This window comes from Pongo abelii, chromosome 9, assembly GCF_028885655.2.
Source record: "Pongo abelii isolate AG06213 chromosome 9, NHGRI_mPonAbe1-v2.0_pri, whole genome shotgun sequence".
NCBI lineage: Eukaryota > Metazoa > Chordata > Mammalia > Primates > Hominidae > Pongo > Pongo abelii.
Window position 1 is genome coordinate 11,302,274 of NC_071994.2, and position 23,825 is coordinate 11,326,098.

A 23,825-nucleotide genomic window follows, 5' to 3' on the forward strand; every position below is an offset into this window, starting at 1 on the left:
TCAATCTGGGTGGGCACCATCTAATCAGCTGCCAGTGCAGCTAGAATAAAGCAGGCAGAAGATGGAAAAAGCAGACTTGCTGAGTCTTCCAGCCTTCATCTTTCTCCCATGCTGGATACTTCCTGCCCTCAAACATCTGACTTCAAGTTCCTCAGCTTTTGAACTCTTGGACTTACACCAGTGATTTGTCAGGGGCTCTCAGGCTTTTGGCCACAGACTGAAGGCTACACGGTCGGCTTCCCTACTTTTGGGGTTTTGGGACTTGGACTGGCTTCCTGGCTCCTCAGCTTGCAAATGGCCTAGCGTGGGACTTCATCCTATGACTGTGTGAGTCAATTCTCTTAATAAACTCACTTTCATATACACACATATCCTATTATTTCTCTTCCTTTAGAGAACCCTGACTAATACAGGATATAAAGTTGAATTGTTAGTCATTTATTTCTGATTAGTTGGCTAATGCTATTTATTCCATAATTAGGTCTTTCCTCTAAGAATGTACAATGCTGAAATTGTTACACATTAAATGTTATACATACTAAAGTCTACTTTTGAATTTCTTTGTTTTGTAAATGCATCTGCTAATAATGTTATGAATATTACAACTTATGATAAAGTTCTGTGCACGCTACCCCACTTACCTGACAGCCACATTTTCACTCCCTGATCTTCTTTTTTCTGAACCAAATGTCTACTATTAATTCCTAGATAAATTTGAATTTATTTTCAAGTTTTTGTAAAAGTATCAGATTTTTCATTGTAATTATCCCACCAGTTACTCTATCAAATAATTGTGTTTAATATTATTTAATCTTCCTATCCAGAAACTTGCTATGGACCTACAACTATATAAATAGTCTATTATGATTTATTTTAAAGTGTTATATAATTTTCTTCAAACTTTTTCTTACAATTATTTGTTGATAGCTTATATTTAGTCATTTAGTACCACAATTGTGAAGTGAATCTACTTATTCACTATATCTTGTTATTATTTCTTTTTTCTTTCTTTCTTTTTTTTTTTTTTTTGAGGCAGTCTTGCTCTGCAACTAGGCTGGAGTGCAGTGGCCCAATCTTGGCGCATTGCAATTTCCACCTCTCGGGTTCAAGTGATTCTCCTGCCTCAGGCTCCCAAGTAGCTGGAATTAAAGGCATGTGCCACTACTCCCAGCTAAGTTTTATATTTGTTTTAGTAGAGACAGGGTTTCACCATGTTGGCCAGGGTGGTTTCAATCTCCTGACCTCGTGATCTGCCCGCCTCAGCCTCCCAAAGTGCTGTGATTACAGGTGCGAGCCACCGCGCCCAGCCTTGTTACTTATTTTCTAGATTTTGCTAGTGTCTAGGAATAGTCCTGATTGTTCCCTTCATCTGGCTCATTGATCAGCAGTCAGCTCCTGAGATTCCTTAAAACTGCGTCACTTCCATGCTGGGATCATCTTGCTTTGGTTCTCTGGGGTCTTTTCTCCTAGAACAAATACAAAGAAACCAACAAACAAAAAATCACAAAAATGAAAAGACATGGACTAAACATATAAGTCCTGCATTCTTTAGGGCATGTTGATTCTTTGTCCATTAGCTTTGGTAAAAACCATATCTTTGCCCCCAAGGGATTGAGTAAACCTTGTGAAGTAAAAGATGAAGTTCCCAGACTAGGATCTGGGAAGGCAGCTCGGATACCTTCTACTTGTCATCCTTGGACACCTTGGTGCAAGCTTGTCCAGCCTATGGCCCACAGGCTGCTTGTGGCCCAGGATGGCTTTGAATGTGGCCCAACATAAATTTGTAAACTTTCTTAAAACATTATGAGATATTTTTGTGATTTTTTTTTAGCTCATCAGATATTATTAGTGTTAGTGTATTTTATGTGTGGCCCAAGACAATTCTTATTCCACTGTAGCCCAGGGAAGTCAAAAGATTGGATACCCCTGCATCTGCAGACTCTTCCACAAATTCTTCAGTGGCCTAGTAGTCAGGCCTGTAAGCACTGGCAATCTCAGACAGCTTACAGGTACCCACTGGTTTGAGGGTTCCCCAGGGATGAAAATCTGGTGTTTGGATCTCTGCATATTTGTAAAATACCTTCAAGAGTGTGCATATCACACTAGGGCAGGGAGGGAAGAGGAGACCTAATTTTGGCTTCTTCGCTATGAAGCCTCCTTTGACAAGCTGGGCAGAGCTGGTCTGTGTAATCTGGAGAGCCTCAGGGGATGTCTGAGGTCACTGTGGGAAAGCATGAGGCTGTACCTAGACCTAAGGCACTGATTACATGGGAAAATCCTAAGTCTAAGCCTTTTGAGAGGACAGCGGCCCTAAATGGTATTTTGCCTTCCTCAGCACAGACCTATAGCACACAGATCTTCTGAGGGGCAACCGGGCTATTTACTCACTCATTTTTCTCATCCTGAATGGTGTCAAACAGAGGCTTGTTCCTGGTTTCAGGAAGGAGGAGGAAAGCAAAGCCAGAGATGAAGGGCAAGACTCCATAGATGATCCAGGGCAGGGGTGGAGAATACACACTTAGGATCATCATGAGGGGAGCCAGGGCTCCTGCTATATTAGCAAAGGTTGCATTGATCCCCATAGCTCTTGCCCTTTGAGTGGAAACAGCAATAGAAGAATATCTGTTAAAAATCCACACAGACAATTTGTGATTTATCATTTTGCTCTAATTATGGGGGAACATTTAGACACACAGAGGTGATGAAATACTCCTGTGTTTGAAATTTTCACTTTTATTTGCTAGCAATTAATTTTTTCAGTTCACAAGTGCATTAGATGCATTTCCATCATTTAGGAAATACTGCTATCCTTAGCACCAACCTCTCAGGTGGCTCAGAAGGTTATGTAGGATACTGTAATACATCAAAGGACTTAATATAGTGGCAAAAAGTCAGCTTGAGATAAAGTTGGTCTACAATTATTTGTGTTTATGACTGTTACAATTTATTTTCTTAATGAACCAGTCTTAGATTTCTTCCCACAAAAAGTGTCAATTATCTGAGAAAGGTCCATTTTGAACCTGACAGGGCATACATAAGGTTTTGTACCTGATTATGGTGGGAATTAGTTCATTTCCATGGGCAAAAGCAAGGGTATTGGCAAGAGCAGACGCTCCTAAACCCAGCGTTGCCAAAACCTCACGCAGCGTCTGCATTTCTGGAGAAAGGAAGAACACAAGGCCTCAGGAAATCTGAGCTGAAGGAATCAGCATCCCCCAAGGTAGAAGTGAAAAGGACTGTATTGGAGGTGTTTGCAAGGGTAAAGTGTACTGTAGGGAAACTGCATAGAGGCAAAGAATATGCAGTGGCTGATAGCTGAGAAACGTGATTTATCTTCACCTTGGTTTAAATAATGCATAAAAAGGATCTGAGCTATTACTTCACTTCTCACTATATATCAGAGATATGCCATAGCAAGAGAGAGGTGTGTGAGTTGAGCTGAATGATTTTTCATTTATTCCATCCAGAGACTCCTCTGCCTACCTGGTAGAACATAGGACTGTCATGTGGGCAATACTTGGGAGTATAAGACCCATCCATGTTCTCCTGGCCGTTAAAACCTAGGTACATACACAGTATTGACATGGGGCTAGGGTTGCAGAAGAGAGTCATAAAAGATCAGGGGGTCTATGTTAGAAGAGAAGCTAGAGAGTATTAATGTTTTAAGGATTAGGAATAAGGACCTCGAAAAGAGGAAAAAAAGTCAGACTTTGGAAAGCACTGAAGGGAAGTTTCAGAGGCTTGTTTCTATCCAACTGAAGAAATCCTGTCACAGCCTCATGACATTGGAGGGTGCTGTTGCTTTGTAGCACACTTGGATCATTGCTGGCATTCAAGAGGGGGAGTGGAGCACACCAATCTGGGATCCTGTTAAATACACTACTACACTAAGAGTTAGGTGAAGACTGGTGGCCACCTGGGTTCCCTTACTTATTACATATGATCAGTTAGTTTCTTAAAATAGAATCTACAAGAGGCTATTAACTGACAATTTCTTCATTTCTAATGTACAGTTCTTTACATAAAGATGGGGCACTTTTGTTCCCTTGAAGTCAAGATGACTCCCCTAAACCAGGATTGCAGTTATGGTGACCTAATACAAGGCACACAAGTAGACACATGGGAATTAGGGAATACTTTGTCACTGAAGCTGTAGTAGTAAGAAAGAGCTCAGACAGAGCAAGTAGCAGTATTATGTCCTCATGTTGGGAAACAATGACAAGGCCTATACCTCAATACTCATTTAAAGTTTGATTGGCCAAAGAGTAAGTAATTGATTGCTGTTGTAGAGAAACTGTCAGAAATAAATGGCTTCAGTTTCTTAGTATTTGTTGAATATGATGAGGACAACCATATAATAGAGCCAACCTTTACTCATCTTTGACTCATTTTCCAGCAACTTGTGGCAGAATCTGTCCCAAATCCCCAGATTGGTGTCAGGAAATCCTGAGAACCCAATTCTCCCTTTCCTTCTGGCTTCAGATAGGTGTGATCAGTACAATCCCTGAGAAAAGAGGGAAAGGCATTTTCTTTCTTCCACCTGTGATCTTTTCTCACCTCGTGGCACAAATATGATGGCCAGAAGGCAGATTGCCAGTAGGAACATGAGAAGCATCTGGCTTGCTCGACGGTTCATGTATTTCAGTGCCCAAGGTGCAACACAGTTGGCCAGGAGGATGACTGCACCAAAGAGAGTCTGCAACAGGAAAACATTGTTCCCCAGATGCTGGACGTGGAGATTAAGGCCAAAATAGGCCATGAAGTTTGCAAATCTGTGATGATTAAAAAGGAAAGGCACATATTATAATCTGTGGAGCCTACATCCTACAAATGAGAATAATATTGGCCCAGGCAGCTAGGGATTTTTAAAGTATAAAGCCTGGGTCTATTTTGTGGAATATTTTCTTGCAATATGATTTAAAAAAATCTATTAAGCGATAATGATAACTTTACAGAACTCTTTGTGAAGAAGTTATTAATACTAGAGAAGAGGCTGGAAGTTAGATGCTTAAATATGTTCAGAAAGAGATACAGACTGCGTCTTATGAAGCAGGATAATTTCTGAAGACTTTTCAAAGGTACCTTCAGTAGCTTCTATTTGATAAAAATGAGACAAAAGTATAATACTACCTACAAAGATGATGACTACAAGTGTGGGAAAAGAAGAGAGTTCCATTTGAAAATGCTGCCACCTTCCTCCGCAAAAGCAAACCAAGTCTCAAACTCATATTTCAACCACCAAGTCCTGTCTCTCAAAGCTAAAATAAGTGTCAAAGAGAACTGAAGATACCACAATATGTTGATTTTTAAATTACCATAAAATGATGTTAGGATGATGATGGTCATAACTGTCATTACTTTTTTGGAAGACAGCAAGTGTTTTATGGAGGATTAAACTATGGGGCCTGTGGTTTATTTATTTATTTATTTATTATAACTAATTGCTTTTATTAGTATTCTAAAGCCAATTTGCTCACATGACAACAAAAACCACTGCAAGACAATTCACTATCCTGAGGGCCATAAAATTAAAAGTAAAAATTTACAGATATTAGTCAAACTCCCAGTGAGTACCTCAGGAGCTGAAATGTCCATTTACCTCCATTACAATCAGAAATGTCACTAAAGTGTACAACTTATTGAGTGACAGATTGTATATCCACAGCATTCACTGTGTAGGTGGTCCTGGGTAGTAAATCCAGAATGGAACAAGGAAACCTATTTTTATATTACTTATGTTTAATGGCATATAACCTCGTGATGGTTTTGTTTATCAGCATAGAAAGGAGTCAATAGTTCTTATTACATTTTCAGAATACATATGTATCTTATTAGAAGGAATTCTTACAATTTTATGTTGTCTCATTGTTCATTTTGATTACAAGTTTAACTGTCTCACACCACAGCAGGGCTTAGTTGCCCTTGACACAGTTTCTAGTTCTCACACCATTTCCAAACGGCTCAAGCCAGAAGCCAGCGATAACTTAGAGTCATCTCTCCTGCTTAGCGGATTGGGTTCCCTGCTTTCCTGTTGCTTCCTTTAAGTGAACTATTCAGGCATTTTCCTGCAAACTTTAAGTGACCCACACCTGATTTCCTTATATAAACTGCTAGTTGCCATGTATTCCTTTTATTATTATTATTGTTATTATTTCAATAGCTTTTGGGGAACAGGTGGTGTTTGGTTACATGGATAAGTTCTTTAGTGGTGATTTCTGAGATTTTGGTCTCTCTGCCAGTTTCTTCATTTCTGCCTCATCTGACCTGGAGACAGAACACTGCCCTCCCAATTCATTATTCTCTCCTTTCCCAGGATCTGTAAGTAGACGTCTTTGAATTTGCTTCCTCTTGTGGTGGTGTACTGAATTTACGCTTTCTGTCTGAAAAACAGACAGTTTCAGGCTGTTTCAGGCTGGGTTTTCCCTAGGACTGCAGTGAGAACACAATGTCAGGCAACCAGTGCCAGAGCAATTGTCAGGCAGACATAAACTGGACATGGGTCAGATAAGAGCCCCAAGGGCATCTGCCAGTATAAACAAGCTTCCTGTGTGAAGGTTCCCCTGGTCAAGGGTCAAACAACTAGGCATCAGGCCATCCACTGAAGGAAAGGTATTGCGTGAACACTGTAAACCCCTACACCCAGCTCCCATTCATTTTCTTTTTAGAGCATGGTTTTTAACCACTCTGGTACTGAAATCCAGATTTAGCTGGGGGCTCTCAAAACACTTATTTATTTTTAAAATATTGTGATAAAAATACATAACATGAGATTTACCTAGAAAACCCCATCATTTCAGCCCAAAATCTCCTTAAGCTGAGAGACTTACCTACTTAACAAATTTTTAGGTACAGTACAGTATTAACTGTAAGTATAATGTTGTACAGCAGATTTCCAAGACATTTGCATCTTGCATAACTGATACTTTATGCCCTTAAATGACAACTCCCCATTCCCCTCTGTCCCCTGTCCCTGAAAACCACCATCCTACTTTCTGCTTCTATGCGTTGACTTTTTTTAGGTATCTCATGTAAGTGAAATCAGACAGTGTTTGTTCTTCTGTGCTAGCCCAAGGTTCATACATGTTGGGTATGACCTTTTTCTTTCTTTTTTGAGGCTAATATTCCATTATATGTATATAACAATTTTGCTTATTCATTCATATGTAAATGAATGGTTAAGTTGCTTCCATATCTTGGCAATTGTGAATAATGCTGCAGTGAGCATACGGGAGTGCAAATCTCTCTTCCAAATACTGATTTCAATTCTTTTTTGAAGAATTGAGATCCCATAAGTGAGAATACCGAATCATATGGTAGTTCTAACCTCCGTAGTGTCTTCATGGTGGGTGTAGCATTTTATATGGCCACCAACAGTATACAAGGGTTCCAATTTCTCCATATCCTTTGAACACTTATTATTTCTTGTTTATTTATTTATTTATTTTTGATAATGATAATCCTAATAGGTATAAGATACTATTTCATTTTTTTATGTGTTTAATCCTCCATAAAAGAGTTCATATTTTATCTCCTTTTCTTATCTTTTTATCTCTTTTTCTTCCCTAATTGCTCGTTAGGATTTCAAGTACTATATTGAATAGAAGTGGTGAGAGTAGAATCCTTATCTTGTTCTTGATCTTAAAGGAAGAGTTTTCAGTTTTCTATTGTTGAGTATAATATTAGTACTGGACTTTGCATATTAGTCATTTATCAGTGAGCTTTATACGTTCATATGCTCTCATGCTGCTCTTTAGTGCCATTTTTTAAAGTTCAAGGTTTCCCTTTGGAAATAATAATAATGCACATAGGGTGCTGACAGACTCACTCAACTTTTGTTTGTGTGGGAAAGTATTTCTTTTCATTATTGAGGGATGGTATGCAAGATACAGTAATTTTTGTTAGCATTTTATTTTTTAATCTCTCTGAACATATCATCCCACTCTCTGTTGGCCTACAAGGTTTATGCAGAAAACTGCCATACCCCAATCATCTTATGGAGGACATTCTCTTAGTATGTAACAAGTCACTTTATCTTGCTGCTTTCAAAATTCTCTCTTTTCTTTGATAATTTAATTGGAAAATGGATTAATATGGAATTCTTTTTTACTTTTATATATTTATTTGGCTTTTAGTCTTCTGACTATATTAATTTCACTTAATAGTCTGAAATTCTTAGAATCTGTCCATTTATCCAATTGTCAATTATATGTCATTGACTTTTTATAACAATCTTTTGTATTGCTATATTTTGGAAAGTGTTTTTCTTCTTAAATCTTCCTTCAGGGAAGCTGAAACAAAAGTTGATGAGCATGTATATGTGTGAACTTCAAAAAATGGTGAAATGTGAGCAAACATACAAGTATTCTAAAAATGTTAGTGTTTATGGGAATTTTAGTGTCCTTAATTTCCAAAATAATTGCATATTGAGTGAAGACAGTATAGTGTAAAAGGAAAGTAATATGGTATAATGGCTAGAAGTGCAAGATTTAATGTCAGATTAGTGTTCAAGTTCTGATTGTACCATTTACTAATTATGTGATCTTTTAAAACATAATTTTACATTTAGTTAAAAAACTTTATTTTTTTTTGAACTTTCATTTTAGGTTAGGGGTACACATGTAGGTTTGTTACGTGGGAGCTCAAATAGCCAAATCAATCCTAAGCAAAAGGAACAGAGTGAGAGGCATCACACTACCTGATTTCAAACTACACAACAAGGCTACAGTAATGAAAACAGCATGATACTGGCATAAGACAGATACGTAGACCAATGCAACACATTCATTAGATAACCCAGAAATAAAGCCACATACCTACAACTGCCTGACCTTCGACAAAACTGACAAAAGCAAGCAATGGGGAAAGACTCCCTATTCAACAGACGGTGCTTGGATAACTGGCTAGCCATATGCAAAATTTTGAAACTAGACCCCTTCCTTTGACCATATACAAAATTCAACTCAAGATGGATGAAAAACTTGAATGTAAGATGTAAAACTGTTAAAAACACAGAAGAAAAGAGGAAATACCACGCTGAACATCAGCCCTGGCAAAGATTTTATGATAAAGACTCCAAAAGCAATTGCAACAAAACCAAAAACTGAAAAGCGGGAACTAATTAAACCAAGGAACTTCTGAACAGCAAAGGAAGCTAACAGCAGAGTAAACAGACAACCTACAGAATGGGAAAAAATATTTGCAGGTTATGCATTTGACAAAGGTCTAATGTTTGGAATCTATAAGGGACTCAAAGCAACAATAAAACAAACAAACAAACAAACCCATTAAAAATGGGCAAAGGACATGAACTGACAGTTCTCCAGAGAAGACATACACATGGCCAACAAGCATATAAAAAAACTTATATCACTAATCATTCGAGAAATACAAATCAAAACAATAATGAGATAGCATCTTACACCAGTCAGAATGGCTATTATTAAAAAGTCAAAAATTAACACGCTGGTGAGGTTGTGGAGAAAAGGGAACACTAGTAAACTGCTGGTGGGAATGCAAATTAGCTCAGCCACTCCAGCTTTGTTCTTTTTTGCTTAGGATTTCTTTGGATTTATGGGTCTTTTTTGATTTTGTGTAACTTTTAGGACTAAAAAAAATTCTGTGAAGAATGTCATTGGTATTTTGATAGAGATTGCATTGAATCTGTAGATTGCTTTGGGTAATAGCGACATTTTAACAATATTGATTCTTCTAATCCACGCACATGGGATGTCTTTCTATTTTTTGTATCAGCTTATTGTTTTAATTGTAGAAATCTTTCAGTTCTTTGGTGTAGTTTATTACTAGGTATTTTACTTTTTGTAACGAATTGCAAATGAGATTGCTTTCTTAATTTCCTTTTCGGATTGCTCTTTATTGAAATATAGTTATGTTAATTATGTTTTATGTTGATTTTGTATCCTGCAACTTTACTGAATTTTTTGTTTATTCAGATAGATTTCTGAGAGGGTCTTTAGGTTTTTGTAAATATAAAATCATATCATATGCAAATGAGGACATTTTGATTTCTTCCTTTCCAATATGGATTCCTTTTATTTTTCTCTCTTGCCTAGTTGCTCTGGGTAGGACTTCCACTACTATATTGAGTAAAAGTGGTGAAAGTGGGCATACTTGTCTTCTGCATGATCTTAGAAGAAGAGCTTTCATTTTTTTCCCCATTCTCTATGATGTTAGCTGTGGGTTTGTTACATATGATCTTATTGTTTTGAGGTATTTTCCTTTTATGCTCAGTTTGTTGAGAGCTTTTATCATAAAGAGAATTTGAATTTTATCAAATGCTTTTGGCATCTGTTGAAATGATTATATATTTTTGTCCTTGATCCTACTAATGTTATGTTTTATGTTTATTGACTTGCCTATGCAGAACCATTCTTGCATCCTTGGGATGAATCACACTTGGTTGTGATGAATGATCTCTTTAATGTGTTTTAAAATTTTGTTTGCTACTATTTTGTTGAGAATTTTTACATCTATGTTCATCAGTGATGTTTTCTTTTTTGTGTGTGTTTGTTTCTGGTTTTGGCATCAGGGTAATGCTGGCCTTGTGAAATGAGTTTGGAAGTATTCCCACCTCCTTTATTTTCTCAAATAGTTTGAATACAATAGGTATGAGTTCTTTAAATGTTTGGTAGAATTCTCACCATAGCAGCTCCTGCTCTTTTTTGGCCTCTGTTTGCATGGAATGTCTTTTTCCGTCCATTCATTTCTAGTGCAGGTGTAATTTTACAGGTGAAGTATATTACTTGTAGGAACTTAGAGTTGGGCCTTGTTTTTTAACCCATTCAGCAATTCCATATCTTTTAATTGGAGAATTTAGTCCATATACATTCAATGTGATTAATAGGTAAGAATTTATAACTGCCATTTTGTTATTTGTTTTGTGGTTACTTTGTAAGTCCTCTATATACCTTCTTCCTTTCTTTTTTGTGTATAAGGACTTTGTGTGGTGTATGTTTTAATTTCTTGCTTTTCATTTTTATGTATCTATTAGAGACTATTTGCTTTGTGGTTAATATGAGGCCTGCAAAAATACCTGATGATACATTATTTTAAAGTCTGAGTTATTTGCCTTAATAAGGATGCATACACTGAGGTAGAAAGTTTCTTTGAGGGAATAATAATACAGAACAAGGAGGAGGAGCAAGATGGCTGAGTAGAAGCCTCTAAGGTCATCTTTCCCACAGAAACAGAAAATTTAACAATTATCTATACACAAAAAGCAGCTTCATAAGAGGCAAAAATAAGGTGAGAGATCTCAGTACTTGGTTTTAATTTCATATCACTGAAACAGACACTGAAGAGGATAGGAAAGACTGTCTTGAATTGCCAATGCCAACCCTGCCCATCTCCCAGCAGTGGCTGCCTAGTGCAGGGCATCTTTGTGTGCTTAGGGGATAGAGAGCACAGTGATTGTGGGACTTTGCATTGGAAATCAGTGCTGCCCTGTCACAGAGGAAACCAGCACCAGACAGAACTCAGCCAGCAACCATGGAGGGAGCATTTAGACCAGCCCTAGCCAGAGGGGATCGCCCATCCCAGTGGGTCAGAATCTGGGTTCTGGCAAGCCTCACCATCATGGACTAAAGGGCTATGGGGTCTTAAATAAACTGAAAAGACAGTCTTGGCTACAAGGACTGCTATTCCTAGGCAAACTCTGGTGCTGTGCTGGGCTTGGGGTCAGTGAACTCGGGGGACCTGTGATCTAGTGAGACCCCAGCAGCTTGCAGCTCCAGGAGAGAATTCTCCCTTTGACTTGAGGAGAGGAGAGGGAAGAATAAAGAGGACTTTGTCTTGCAACATGGATACTATTTCAGCCACAGTAGAATAGGATCCTGGGGCCTGCATTCCAGGATGTAGCTCCCAGATGACATCTCCAGACATCTCCAGGGGCAGAAGGGAACCTACTACCTTGAAGGGAAAGACCCAGGCCTGACGGGATTCATCACCTGCTGACTAAAAAACCTTGGGTCCTGAATAATCATCAGTGGTGGCCAGGTAGTTCACACGATTGGCCTTGGGTGAGACTCTGTATTGTGTTGGCTTCAGGTGTGACCTGGCACATTTCCAGCTGTGGTAATTAAGAGGAGACACTCCTACTTGAGAAAAGAAGAGGCAAGATTAAAGGAGGCTTCGTCTTGCAACTTAGGTACCAACTCAGCCACAGTAGGATAGAACACCAAGAGGGGTCTTGGGGTCCATAAATCCAAGCCTGGGTTCTTGGATGGCAGTTTTGGACCTGCTCTGGGCCAGAGGGGAGCCCATTTCCCTGAAAGGTAATTCTCAGGCCTGGAAGCAGCATTCACCACAAGCTGACTGAAGAACACCTAGACCTTGAGTGCACATCGGCAATAACCATGTAGTACTTACCATAAACCTGGGGTGGTGGTGGCCATGAGATGACTCCTCTGCTTGTGGAAAAGGGTGGGAAGAATGGAAAAGACTTTCTTTTGTGCCTTGGGTGCCAGCTCAGCCACAGTAGAATAAAACACCAGATAGATTTCAAAGGTTTCTGACTCTAGGCCCTGGTTGCTGGATGGCATCTATAGACCCACCTGTGGTTGTGGGGAACTTGTGACCATGAAGGGAATAATATGAACCCAGCCAGCTTTGACACCTGCTGACTGTAGAGCCCTAGGGCCTTGGGCAAACCTAGGCATAGCCAGGCAGTGATTACTATGGGCCTTGCGTGATACCCAGTACTATACTGGCTTCAGGTCTGATACAGTGCAGTTCTAGTGGTGGTGGCCACAGGGGTGCTTGTGTCACCCCTTCCCCAGCTCCAGGCAGCTCAGTGTAGAGACAAAACCTCCATTTGTTTCAGAGAAAGTAAGGGAAGAGAACAAAAGTATCTGCCTGGTAATCCAGATAATTCTTCTGGATGTTATCCATGACCATGATGTCAGTATATCTGTGAGTCTGCAAGAACTGCAGCATTACTGGCCTTGGGGTCCCTACTAATGAATATATGTCTGCAGTGATGAAAAACAGATCAAATCACCAAAGTCCCTTTGCATACATGGAAAACTTTCCCAAGAAAGATGTGTACAAACAAACTCAGACTGTGAAGACTACAATAAATACCTAAGTTTTCAGTGCCCAGACACTGATGAACATCCACAAGCATCAACACCATCCAGGAAACATTATCTCACCAAGTAAACTAAATAAGGCACTAGGGACCAATCCCAGAGAGACAGAGATATGTGACCTTTCACGCAGAGAATTCAAAATAGCTCTTTTGAGGAAAATCTATGAAATTAAAGATAACACAGAGAAAAAAAAATCAGAATTTTATCAGATAAATTTAACAAAGAAATTGAAATAATTAAAAATGATGAAGCAGAAATTTTGGAGTTGAAAATGCAATTGAAGAGCAGTGTTTGGGGGCTTGCGTCATGAGTTTTAGCTTCAGAACGACTGCAGGAACAAAACGGGAATCCTGAGAGGACCCACAGACCCTTTGAAGGAAGCAGACTGCTCCTGCAGGAGCCAGGAGATATCCCAAATACTATGAGTGCCCAAACTGCAGAAGTAGAAAAGGGAGATCCTCCACCCCCAAACACACACCCCAACTGGGGAAACTGAAGGTTTAGTTTGCAGGATGTTTCTGACCTTATGTGGAGCTGAGTTAATTTAGAGAGCCTAAAGAAATATAGGGGTAGAGGAAGCAGCAGGAAAGGCCCTGGGAGCTTGCTGGGCCCCCAAGCTGGCCATTCCTGCCTGGCACTACAGGGATCTTTGTGGGGGGCTGTGGACAGAGGCAGAAAAATGTCACAGGAAGAAGGACATTTCCAGCTGAACTTTGTAATAATTTGAACTGGATGTGTGAAGCCTCCTGGCCAGAACTTGGGAAAGAATGCGAATTTGGCCTGCAGACTCCACAGGCAGAGAAAGAACTAATGCCCTTTTCTCTTGCAGCTGGGAGGTGGGTAGCCTGGGGAAGGTTCTAAAGCCCTGCTCACTCACTGCCTGGAAAACAGACTCGGTGCTGTTAGTGGGACACAATGGGAGTGAGACCAGCTCTTTGGATTGCATGAAAGCTGGGCGAGGCCTGTGACTGTGGGCTTTCCCCCACTTCCCTGACAACCTGCATTACTCAGCAGAGGCAGCCATAATACTCCTAAATACACAACTCCTTTGTCCTGGGAACCTCACCCCTATCCTCAACAGCAGCTGCAGTAAGACCCACCCAAGGAGAGTCTGAGCTCAGACATGCCTAGTCCTGCCCCCACCTGATAGCCTTTCCCTACCCAACTTCTGAAGACAAAAGGCATATATTCTCGGGAGTTCTAGGGCCCCACTCACTGCTGGTTTCTCTCCACAGCTGATGCTCTCTGGAAAGTGCCACCCCCAGCCAGGAGGCCAACCAGCACAAAAATAGAACATTAAACCACCAAAGCTAAGAACCTGCATAGAGTCAATTTCACCCGCCAGCTACCTCCACCAGAACAGGTGCTGGTATCCATGGCCAAGAGACCAATAGACAGTTCAAATCACAGGACTCTGTGCAGACAATCCCTAGTACCAGCCCAGAGTCTGGTAGACTTGTTGGATGGCTAGACCCAGAAGCGAGATAACAATCACTGCAGCTCAGCTCTCAGGAAGCCACATCCCTAGAAAAAGGGAGAGTACTCCATCAAGGGAACACCGTGGGACAAAATAACCTGAACAACAGCCTTTAGCCCTAGACCTACCCAAATGAGAAGGAACCAGAAAACCAACTCTGGTAAAATGACAAAACAAGGCTCTTAAACAACCCCCCAACATTACACTAGCTCACCAGCAATGGATCCAAACCAAGAAGAAATTCTTGATTTACCTGAAAAAGAATTCAAGAGGTTAGTTATTAAGCTAATCAGGGAGGCACCAGAGAAAGGCAAAGCCCAGGGCAGGGAAGTAAAAAATGATACAAGAAATGAAGGGAGAAATATTCAAGGAAATAGATAGCATAAAGAAAAAGCAAAAGAAACTTTGGGAAACATTGGACACACTTATAGAAATGCAAAATGCTCTGGAAAGCCTCAGCAATAGAATTGAACAAGCAGAAGAAAGAAATTCAGAGCTCGAAGACAAGATCTTCAAATTAACCCAATCTAACAAAGACAAAAAATAAAAAATAAAAAAATGAGAAAATATGAACAAAGCCTCCAAAAAGTCTGGGATTATGCTAAACCACCAAACCTAAGAATATTTGGTGTTCCTGAGTAAGAAGAGAAATCTAAAAGTTTGGAAAACATATTTGGGGGAAAAATTGAGGAAAACTTCCCCAGCCTTGCTAGAGAACTAGACATGCAAATATAAGAAGCACAAAGAACTCCTGTGAAATTCATCTCAAATAGATAATCGCCTAGGCATATTGTTGTCAGGTTATCTAAAGTTAAGATGAAGGAAAGAAGCTTAAGAGCTGTGAGACAAAAGCACCAGGTAACCTATAAGGGAAAATCTATCAGATTAACAGAAGATTTCTCAGAAGAAACCCTACAAGCTAGAAGGGATTGGGGTTCTATCTTCAGCCTCCTCAAACAAAACAATTATCAGCCAAGAATTTTGTATCCAGTGAAACTAAGCATCCCATATGAAGGAAAGATAGTCTTTTTCAGATAAACAAATGCTGAGAGAATTCACCATTACTAAGCCACCCCTACAAGAACTGCTAAAAGGACCTCTAAATCTTGAAACAAATCCTGGAAACACATTAAAATAGAACCTCTTTAAAGCCTAAATCTCACAGGACCTATAAAACAAAAATAGAATTAAAAAAAAAAAGAAAAAAAAACCAAGGTATACATGTGACAAATAGCATGACTGGAATGATACCTCACATCTCAAGCTAAGAACCTTGAAAAAAGGTTAGAGGAATTGCTAACTAGTATAACCAGTTTAGAGAAGAACATAAATGACCTGATGGAGCTGAAAAACACAACACGAGAACTTCGTGAAGCATACACAAGTATCAATAGCTGAATTGATCAAACGGAAGAAAGGATATCAGAGATTGAAGATCAACTTAGTGAAATAAAGCATGAAGACAAGATTAGAGAAAAAAGAATGAAAAGGAATGAACAAAGTCCCCAAGAAATATGGGACTAAAAGACCAAGCCCACGTTTGCTTGGTGTACCTGAAAGTGATGGGGAGGATGGAAACAAGTTGGAAAACACTCTTCAGAATATTATCCAGGAGAACCTCCCCAACCTAACAAGACAGGCCAACATTCAAATTCAGAAACTACAGAGAACACCACAAAGACACTCCTCAAGAAGAGTAACCCCAAGACACGTAATCATCATATTCACCAAGGTTGAAATGAAGGAAAAAATGTTAAGGGCAGCCAGAGAGAAAGGTCGGGTTACCCACAAAGGGAAGCCCATCAGACCAACAGCAGGAAAAGCATTTGACAAAATCCAGCATCTCATTGTAATTAAAACTCTCAGCAAAACTGGCATACAAAGGACATACATCACTGTAATAAAAGCCATCTATGACAAACCCACAGCCAACATAATACTGAATGGGGAAAAGTTGAAAACATTCCCTCTGAGAACTGGAACAAGACAAGGATGCCCACTCTCATCAATCCTCTTCAGCATATTACTGAAAGTCAAACTGTCACTGTTTGCTGATGATATGATTGTTTACCTTGAAAACACTAGAGACTCCTCCAGAAAGTTCCTAGAACTGATAAAAGAATTCAGCAGTTTCCAGATACAAAATTAATGTACACTAGTCAGTTGCTCTTCTATACACCAACAGAGACCAAGTGAAGAATCAAATCAAGAACCCAACCCCTTTTATAATAGCTGCAAAAAAATTAAAATACTTAGGAATAAACCTAACCAAGGAGGCAAAAAACCCCTAGAAGGAAAGCTACAAAACACTGCTGAAAGAAATCATAGATGACACAAACAAATGAAAACCCATCCCAATGTTAATGGATGGGTAGAATCAATATTGTGAAAATGACTATACTGCCAAAAGCAATTTACAAATTCAATGCAATTCCCATGAAAATAAAACCATCATTCTTCACAGAATTAGAAAAAACAATTCTATAATTCATATGGAACCAAAAGAAAGCCCACATGGCCAAAGCAAGACTACGCAAAAAGAACAAATCTGGATCTTTACTTGTGACATGCACAGATCAAGAAACTGGAAAATGTGAAGCAACCTTTATTGAGGTATCATCTTAGTGTTTTAAAGAAACCAACAATTTAAAAAAATGAGAATATCAACATTTGGTTTTGTGTAAAAGTGGTGTTTGTATTAAAATACTTTTTCAATGAACTGTATAAGCTATGTTTTTATTAAACTACAGTATATCAGCAAGTGTCGCAAAAAAAGAGAATTCCTCAAGGCTTTTAATAGACTCCCAAAAGCCAATGATAAAGAAAAAATTCTAAAAGCAGCAAGAGAAAAGGAACAAATAACATGCAGTGGAGCTCCTATACATCTGGTAACAGACTTTGCAGTGGAAATTTTAAAGACCAGAAGAGACAAGCATGATATATTTTAAGAGCTGAAGGAGAAAAAAAACCCTTTTATCCTAGAGTAGTATATCCAGCAAAAAAAAAAAAAAAAAAAAAATAGCCTCAAACATGAAGGAGAGATAAAGACTTTCCTAGAAAAACAAATACTGAGGGATTTCATCAACACCATACCTGTCCTACAAGAAATGTCAAAGGAATTTCTTCAATCTGAAAGAAAATGACATTGATGAGCAGGAATATATCATCTGAATGTGCAAAACTCAATGGCAAAAGTAAGTACACAGAAAAACACAGAATAGTATAACACTGTAATTGTGGTGCCTAAACTACTTGTATTTTGAGTAGGAAGATTAAAAGATGAAACAATAAAAAATAATGAATAAATTTCAGACATGGAAAATACAGTAAGATATAAATAAAAACAAGAAAACGTTAAAAAGCCAGGAGACAAAGTTACAGTGTAGACATTTTATTAGTTTTCTCTTTGCTAATTTGTTTGTTTATGCAATTACTGTTACATTGTCATTGGTTTAAAATTATGGATTAAAGATATTATTTGCAAGCCTCACGGTAACCTCAAATTGAAAAACACACAACAGGTACACAAAGAATGAAAAGTAAGAGATCAGTGTATGCATAGGTCAGTGTAACAGAATAGAGAACCCAGAGGTAAATCCAAACATCTATAGTCTACTTCTTTTTGAGAAAGGTGTCAAGAATGTACATTGGGGAAAGGACAGCCTCTTCAATACGTGGTGCTGGGGAAATGGAATATCCATATGCAGAAGAATGAAACTAGATCCTTATCGCTTACCATATACAAAAATAAAATCAAAATGGATTAAATGCTTAAATCTAAGACCTCAAACTATGAAACTGCTACAAGAAAAAATTGGGAAAATTCTCCAGGATATTGGACAGGGCAAGGATTTCTTTAATAATACCCCAGAAGCACAGGCAACCAAAGCAAAAGTGAACAAATGGGATTACATTAAGTTAAAAAAAATCCTTCTGCAAATTCTTTGAAACCAAGGAGAACAAAGAGACAACATACCAGAATCTCTGGGTTGCAGCTAAAGCAGTGTTAAGAGAGAAATTTATAGCACTAAGTGCCCACATCAAAAAGCTAGAAAGATCTCAGATCAACACCCTAACATCACAACTAAAAGAACTGGAGAACCAAGAGCAAACAAACCTCAAGGCTAGCAGAAGACAAGAAATAACCAAGATCAGAGCACAACTGAAGGAGATAGAGATACAAAAAACAAAAACCAAAACAAAACAAAAAAACAAAATCATCAACAACAACAACAACAAAAACCCTTCAAAAAACTGATGAATCTAGAGGCTAGATTTTTGAAAAAATTAATAAAATATATAGACTGCTAGCTAGACTAATAAAGGAGAAAATAGAGAAGACTCAAATAGATACAATAAAAAATGATAAAGGGGATATCACCACTGGCCCTACAGAAATACAAACTACCATCAGAGGATACTATAAACACCTCTATGCAAATAAACTAGAAAATCTAGAAGAAATAGGTAAATTCCTGGACACATACACCCTCCCAAGACTGAACCAGGAAGAAGTTGAATCCCTGAATAGACCAATAATAAGTTCTAAATTGAAGCAGTAATTAATAGCCTACTAACAAAATAAAAAAAAAAAGTCCAGGTCCAGGTGGATTTATAGCTGAATTCCACCAGAGGTACAAAGGGGAGCTGGTACCACTTCTTCTGAAACTATTCCAAACAATTGAAAAGGAAGGACTCCCCCCTAATTTATTGTATGAGGCCAGCATCATGCTAACCTGGTAGGGATAAAAACCTGGCAGGAATACAACAATAAAAGAAAAGTTCAGGCCAATATCCCTGATGAACATTAGTGCAAAAATACTCAATAAAATACTGGCAAACTGAATCCAGCAGCACACAAAAAAGCTTATCAACCCCGATAAAGTCGGCTTCATCCCCAGATGCAAAGCTGGTTCAACATAAGCAAATCAGTAAATGTAATTTATCACATAAAGACAACTAAAGACAAAAACCACATGATTATCTCAATAGATACAGAAAAGGCCGTCAATAAAATTCAACATCCCTTCAGTTAAAAATTCTCAATAAACTAGGTATTGAAGGAACATACCTTAAAATAATAAGAGCCATTTATGACAGACCCACAGAAAATATCATTCTGAATGGGCAAAAGCTGGAAGCATTCCCCTTGAAAACTGGCACAAGACAAAGATGCCCTCTCTCACCATTCTTATTCAACATAGCATTGGAAGTTCTGGCCAGGGCAATCAGGCAAGAGAAAGAAATAAAGGGTATTTGAATCGGAAGAGAGGAAGTCAAATTGTCTTCATTTGCAGATGACATGATCCTGTATCTAGAAAGCCCTATTGACTCATCCCAAAAGCTTCTTAAGCTGATAAGCAACTTCAGCAAAGTCTCAGGATACAAAATCAATATGCAGAAATCACAAACATTTCTATACACCAACAACAGACAAGCAGATAGCCAAATCATGAATAAACTCCCATTCACAATTGCTACAAAGAGAATAAAACACCTAGGAATACAGCTAACAAGGAAAATGAAGGACCTCTTCAAGGTGAACTACAAACCACTGCTCAAGGAAATCAGAAAGGACACAAGCAGATGGAAAAACTTCCATCTTCATGGATAGGAAGAATCAATATCGTGAAAATGGCCATATTGCCCAAAACAATTTATAGATTCAATACTATTCCCATTAAACTACCATTGACATTCTTCAAAGAATTAGAAAAATCTGTTTTAAAATTTATATGGAACGAAAAAAGAGCTCATATAGCTGAGACAATCCTAAATCTAGGCAACGCTATTCAGGACATAGGGATGGGCAAAGATTTCATGATGAAATCACCAAAAGCAATTGCAACAAAAGCAAAAATTGGCAATGGTATCTAATTAAACTAAAGAGCTTCTGCATAGCAAAAGAAACTGTATCATCAGAGTGAACAGGCAAGCTACAGAGTGGGAAAAAATTTTTGCAACCTATCCACCTGACAAAGATGTAATATCCAGTCTACAAGGAACTTAAATTTACAAGGAAAAAACAAAAAACCCCATTGAAAAGTGGGCAAAGGGCATGAACAGACACTTCTCAAAAGAATACGTTCATGTGGCTAACAAACATATGAAAAAAAGCTCAACATCACTGATCATTACAGAAATGCAAATCAAAACCACAATAACATACCATCTCACACCAATCAGAATGGCAAATATTAAAAAGTCAAGAAATAACATGCTGGCAAGGTTGAGGAGAAACAGTAATGCTTTTACACTGTTGGTGGGAAGGTAAATCAGTCTGACTACTGTGGAAGATGGTGTGGTGGTTTCTCAAAGATCTAGAACCGGAAATACCATTTGACCCAGCAATTCCATTACTGAGTATATACACAAAGGAATATACATCATTCTATTACAAAGATACTTGCACATGTATGTTCATTGCAGCAGTATTCATAACAGCAAAGACATGGAATCAACCCAAATGCCCATCAATGATAGACTGGATAAAGAAAATGTGGTACATGTACACCATGAAATACTATGCAGCCATAAAAAAAATGAGATCATGTCCTTTGCAGGGACATGGATGAAGCTGGAAGCCATTATCCTCAGCAAACTAACGCAGGAACAGAAAACCAAACACTGCATGTTCTCACTTATAAGTGGGAGCTGAACAATGAGAACACATAGACACAGGGAGAGAAACAACACACACTGGGACATGTTGGGCGTTGGGTGCAGGAAGGGAGAACATTAAGAAAAATAGCTAATGCATACTGGGCTTAATACCTAGGTGATGAGTTGATAGGTGCAGCAAATCACCAGGGAACATGTTTACCTATGTAACAAACCTGCACATCCTGTACATGTACCCCAGCACAGTCATTGTCTTCATCTACTCCCTGATTTATTTTGGTCATTTGAAATATTTACAATATTTCTTTGTTGAATTTCTCACTTTGTTCCTCTTTTTTTTTTTTTTTTAGATGGAGTCTCGCTCTGTCGCCAGGCTGGAGTGCAGTGGCACGATCTCGGCTCACTGCAATCTCCGCCTCCCGGGTTGAAGCGATTCTCCTACCTCAGCCTCCCAAGTAGCTGGGAGTGCTACAGGTGTGCGCCACCATGCCCAGCTAATTTTTGTATTTCTAGTAGAGACAGGGTTTCACTATGTTGGCCAGAATGATCTTGATCTCTTGACCTTGTGATCTACCTGCCTCAGCCTCTCAAAGTGCTGGGATTACAGGTGTGAGCCACTGTGCCCGGCCTGCTCATCCATTTTTATCTTGACTTATGTGTGCATTGTTATGGTAGCTATTTCTAATTTGTTATCACATTATTCATATATGTCTCTTTATGGTCAGTTTCTGGGGATGTTTTTGTTCCCTTTTGAGTCATGTTTCTCTGTTTCTTCATGTTCTTTGAAGATTTGCATTGGTGTATGCACGTTTGAAGAAACAGCTCCCTCTCCCTATGTTCCCAGACTAGCTTTTATAGGGAAAGACCTTCACCAATCAACCCAAACAGAGATTCTAGGAGCCTGTCAAACCTTCTCTGTAAAGTGTCTTATCTGTATTTGTGTGTGTATATTTCTGATCAGAGAGATCTACTGGTTTCTGTTTTAAAATATCTTGTAATCTGGCTCCCCGTGGTGTCTGTCCGCTATACTAGGAGTTCTCTGATGCAGCAGGATGACAGTCAGATGTTTTTTATCATGTTTTGTTCCTAAGATATCTAGATTATCTGGAGTCCCATTGGCATCCTGGGTGGGAAAGACAAAAACACATTTCTTGGGCATCTCCCTGAAAAATTAGAATGTTGGACACATACTACACTCCCTTCCCTCCCTCCTGAGGGAGAAATCTAAAATTGCCAGTCTTATTTTTATTGCACTGAGCTGTACCAGTCACAGATTTTCTTTGTGCTCACCTTCTATTCAGTGACCCAAACATCCCAATATGCAAGTTCCATAAGTGCTCTGAGTGAGGTGAGACAAACACCAGTTCCTCACACAGTGTGTCAAAAGGCCCAGATGTGTATGAATGCTCCACTCCTTCCTGTAGGCCAGGGTGTTCTCTCTTGGCACTGAGCTGAAACAACTTTGGGAAGGGGTTGTCATGGGTCAGGTGAAATTACTCTTTTTACCCATTTCAGTGCAACTGTTCTTGGGTTTGTGCTCATCTATGGTTTTACAACATCTTACCTCTATTTTGGAAATCTCATAGGGGTATTTGGATCCAATCATTGTTAAATCAATGTTTCTGTGGGGGATTAACAGGTAGGACTTCCTATTTATGATTTTTCTGTGCTTGTGATCATGTCCTAGTGTTTTAGAGGTTTTTATGTATCTTGATCTAAATTACGTATCAAAATATAGAAATATTCATTGAGCTGTATATATTTGTGTACAAAATTCTCTTTGTAATTTACCTCATTAAAACTGGAAACAAACACGTTAAGAAACTTCAAGCCAAAGCATATACTGTAATTGAAGTTCTCAGCATTGGTGTCCAGTGAAGAGCCTGATAGGGTGTTGTGATAAACAAAAACTATTGCATAAATTAATTCCATGTCAGACTTTTCACAACTCTTTTACTACATTCAAACACAGCAATTCTCTTTACGACTTTCTCATCTTTTATGTGCAAATCTGTTTCCTCAACATGCTGTACTACTTGAAATGAGAACAAGATTCATGTCTCCAGTACTGTAACTTACCCTCAAACACTGCACGAAGCTTACCTCGTAAAGGACAGGAGGGAAATCCTTTTACATATGTTGGGCATGTGGAGCAATTCACACAGAGAAGGTTTTTTTTTTTGTGCTGCCTCCAGTTCTTTTTTCATGGTGGATTTCAAAATCTTCAACAATAGCAGAAACAATAAACTGTACAGTTGTCAGAAAAGAGTAGGCACTGTAGGGGCACTGGTCAACCCACAGATGAGAAGTGAGATGACTGCCCTTTTTGTCTGGTAGAAAATATAAGCCTTAAAATGCAATGATATGTGTAAAAATGATGTGAAAAGTGAATTAGGATATTAAAGCAGCCTCCAGGAAATTATGTATCAAGGATATTTTAGACAAGAGATCCAAGTGGCTGCAGAGCATTGGAAAGGGTATGTATGTTGGAGAATCAGACCATGATGGGGACTGAATAAAGATTACAGTCCAAATGAAGGCCAAATTGGATTATAGTCCAAAGCTCCATTTGGACCACATGAGCCCCAAAGACGTGGACATTGGTTCTCAGCTCACTGCCC

General features: G+C 38.8%; 1 protein-coding gene across 1 annotated transcript in view; it reads right to left on the minus strand.

Annotated features, from left to right (window-relative positions):
- Positions 1 to 1,378: 1,378 nt before the first annotated feature.
- Positions 1,379 to 23,825, minus strand: part of SLC22A9 (solute carrier family 22 member 9) — a 34,684-nt gene continuing 12,237 nt past the window's right edge. Inside the window, exons 6-10 of the mRNA XM_002821621.5 lie at positions 23,308 to 23,426; positions 4,558 to 4,772; positions 3,049 to 3,157; positions 2,389 to 2,592; positions 1,379 to 1,466 (exon numbers count right to left, since the gene is read on the minus strand). Of these exons, the coding sequence (XP_002821667.4) occupies positions 1,406 to 1,466; positions 2,389 to 2,592; positions 3,049 to 3,157; positions 4,558 to 4,772; positions 23,308 to 23,426 (708 nt within the window). The 3' untranslated portion in view covers positions 1,379 to 1,405. The remainder of the gene's footprint in view (positions 1,467 to 2,388; positions 2,593 to 3,048; positions 3,158 to 4,557; positions 4,773 to 23,307; positions 23,427 to 23,825) is intronic.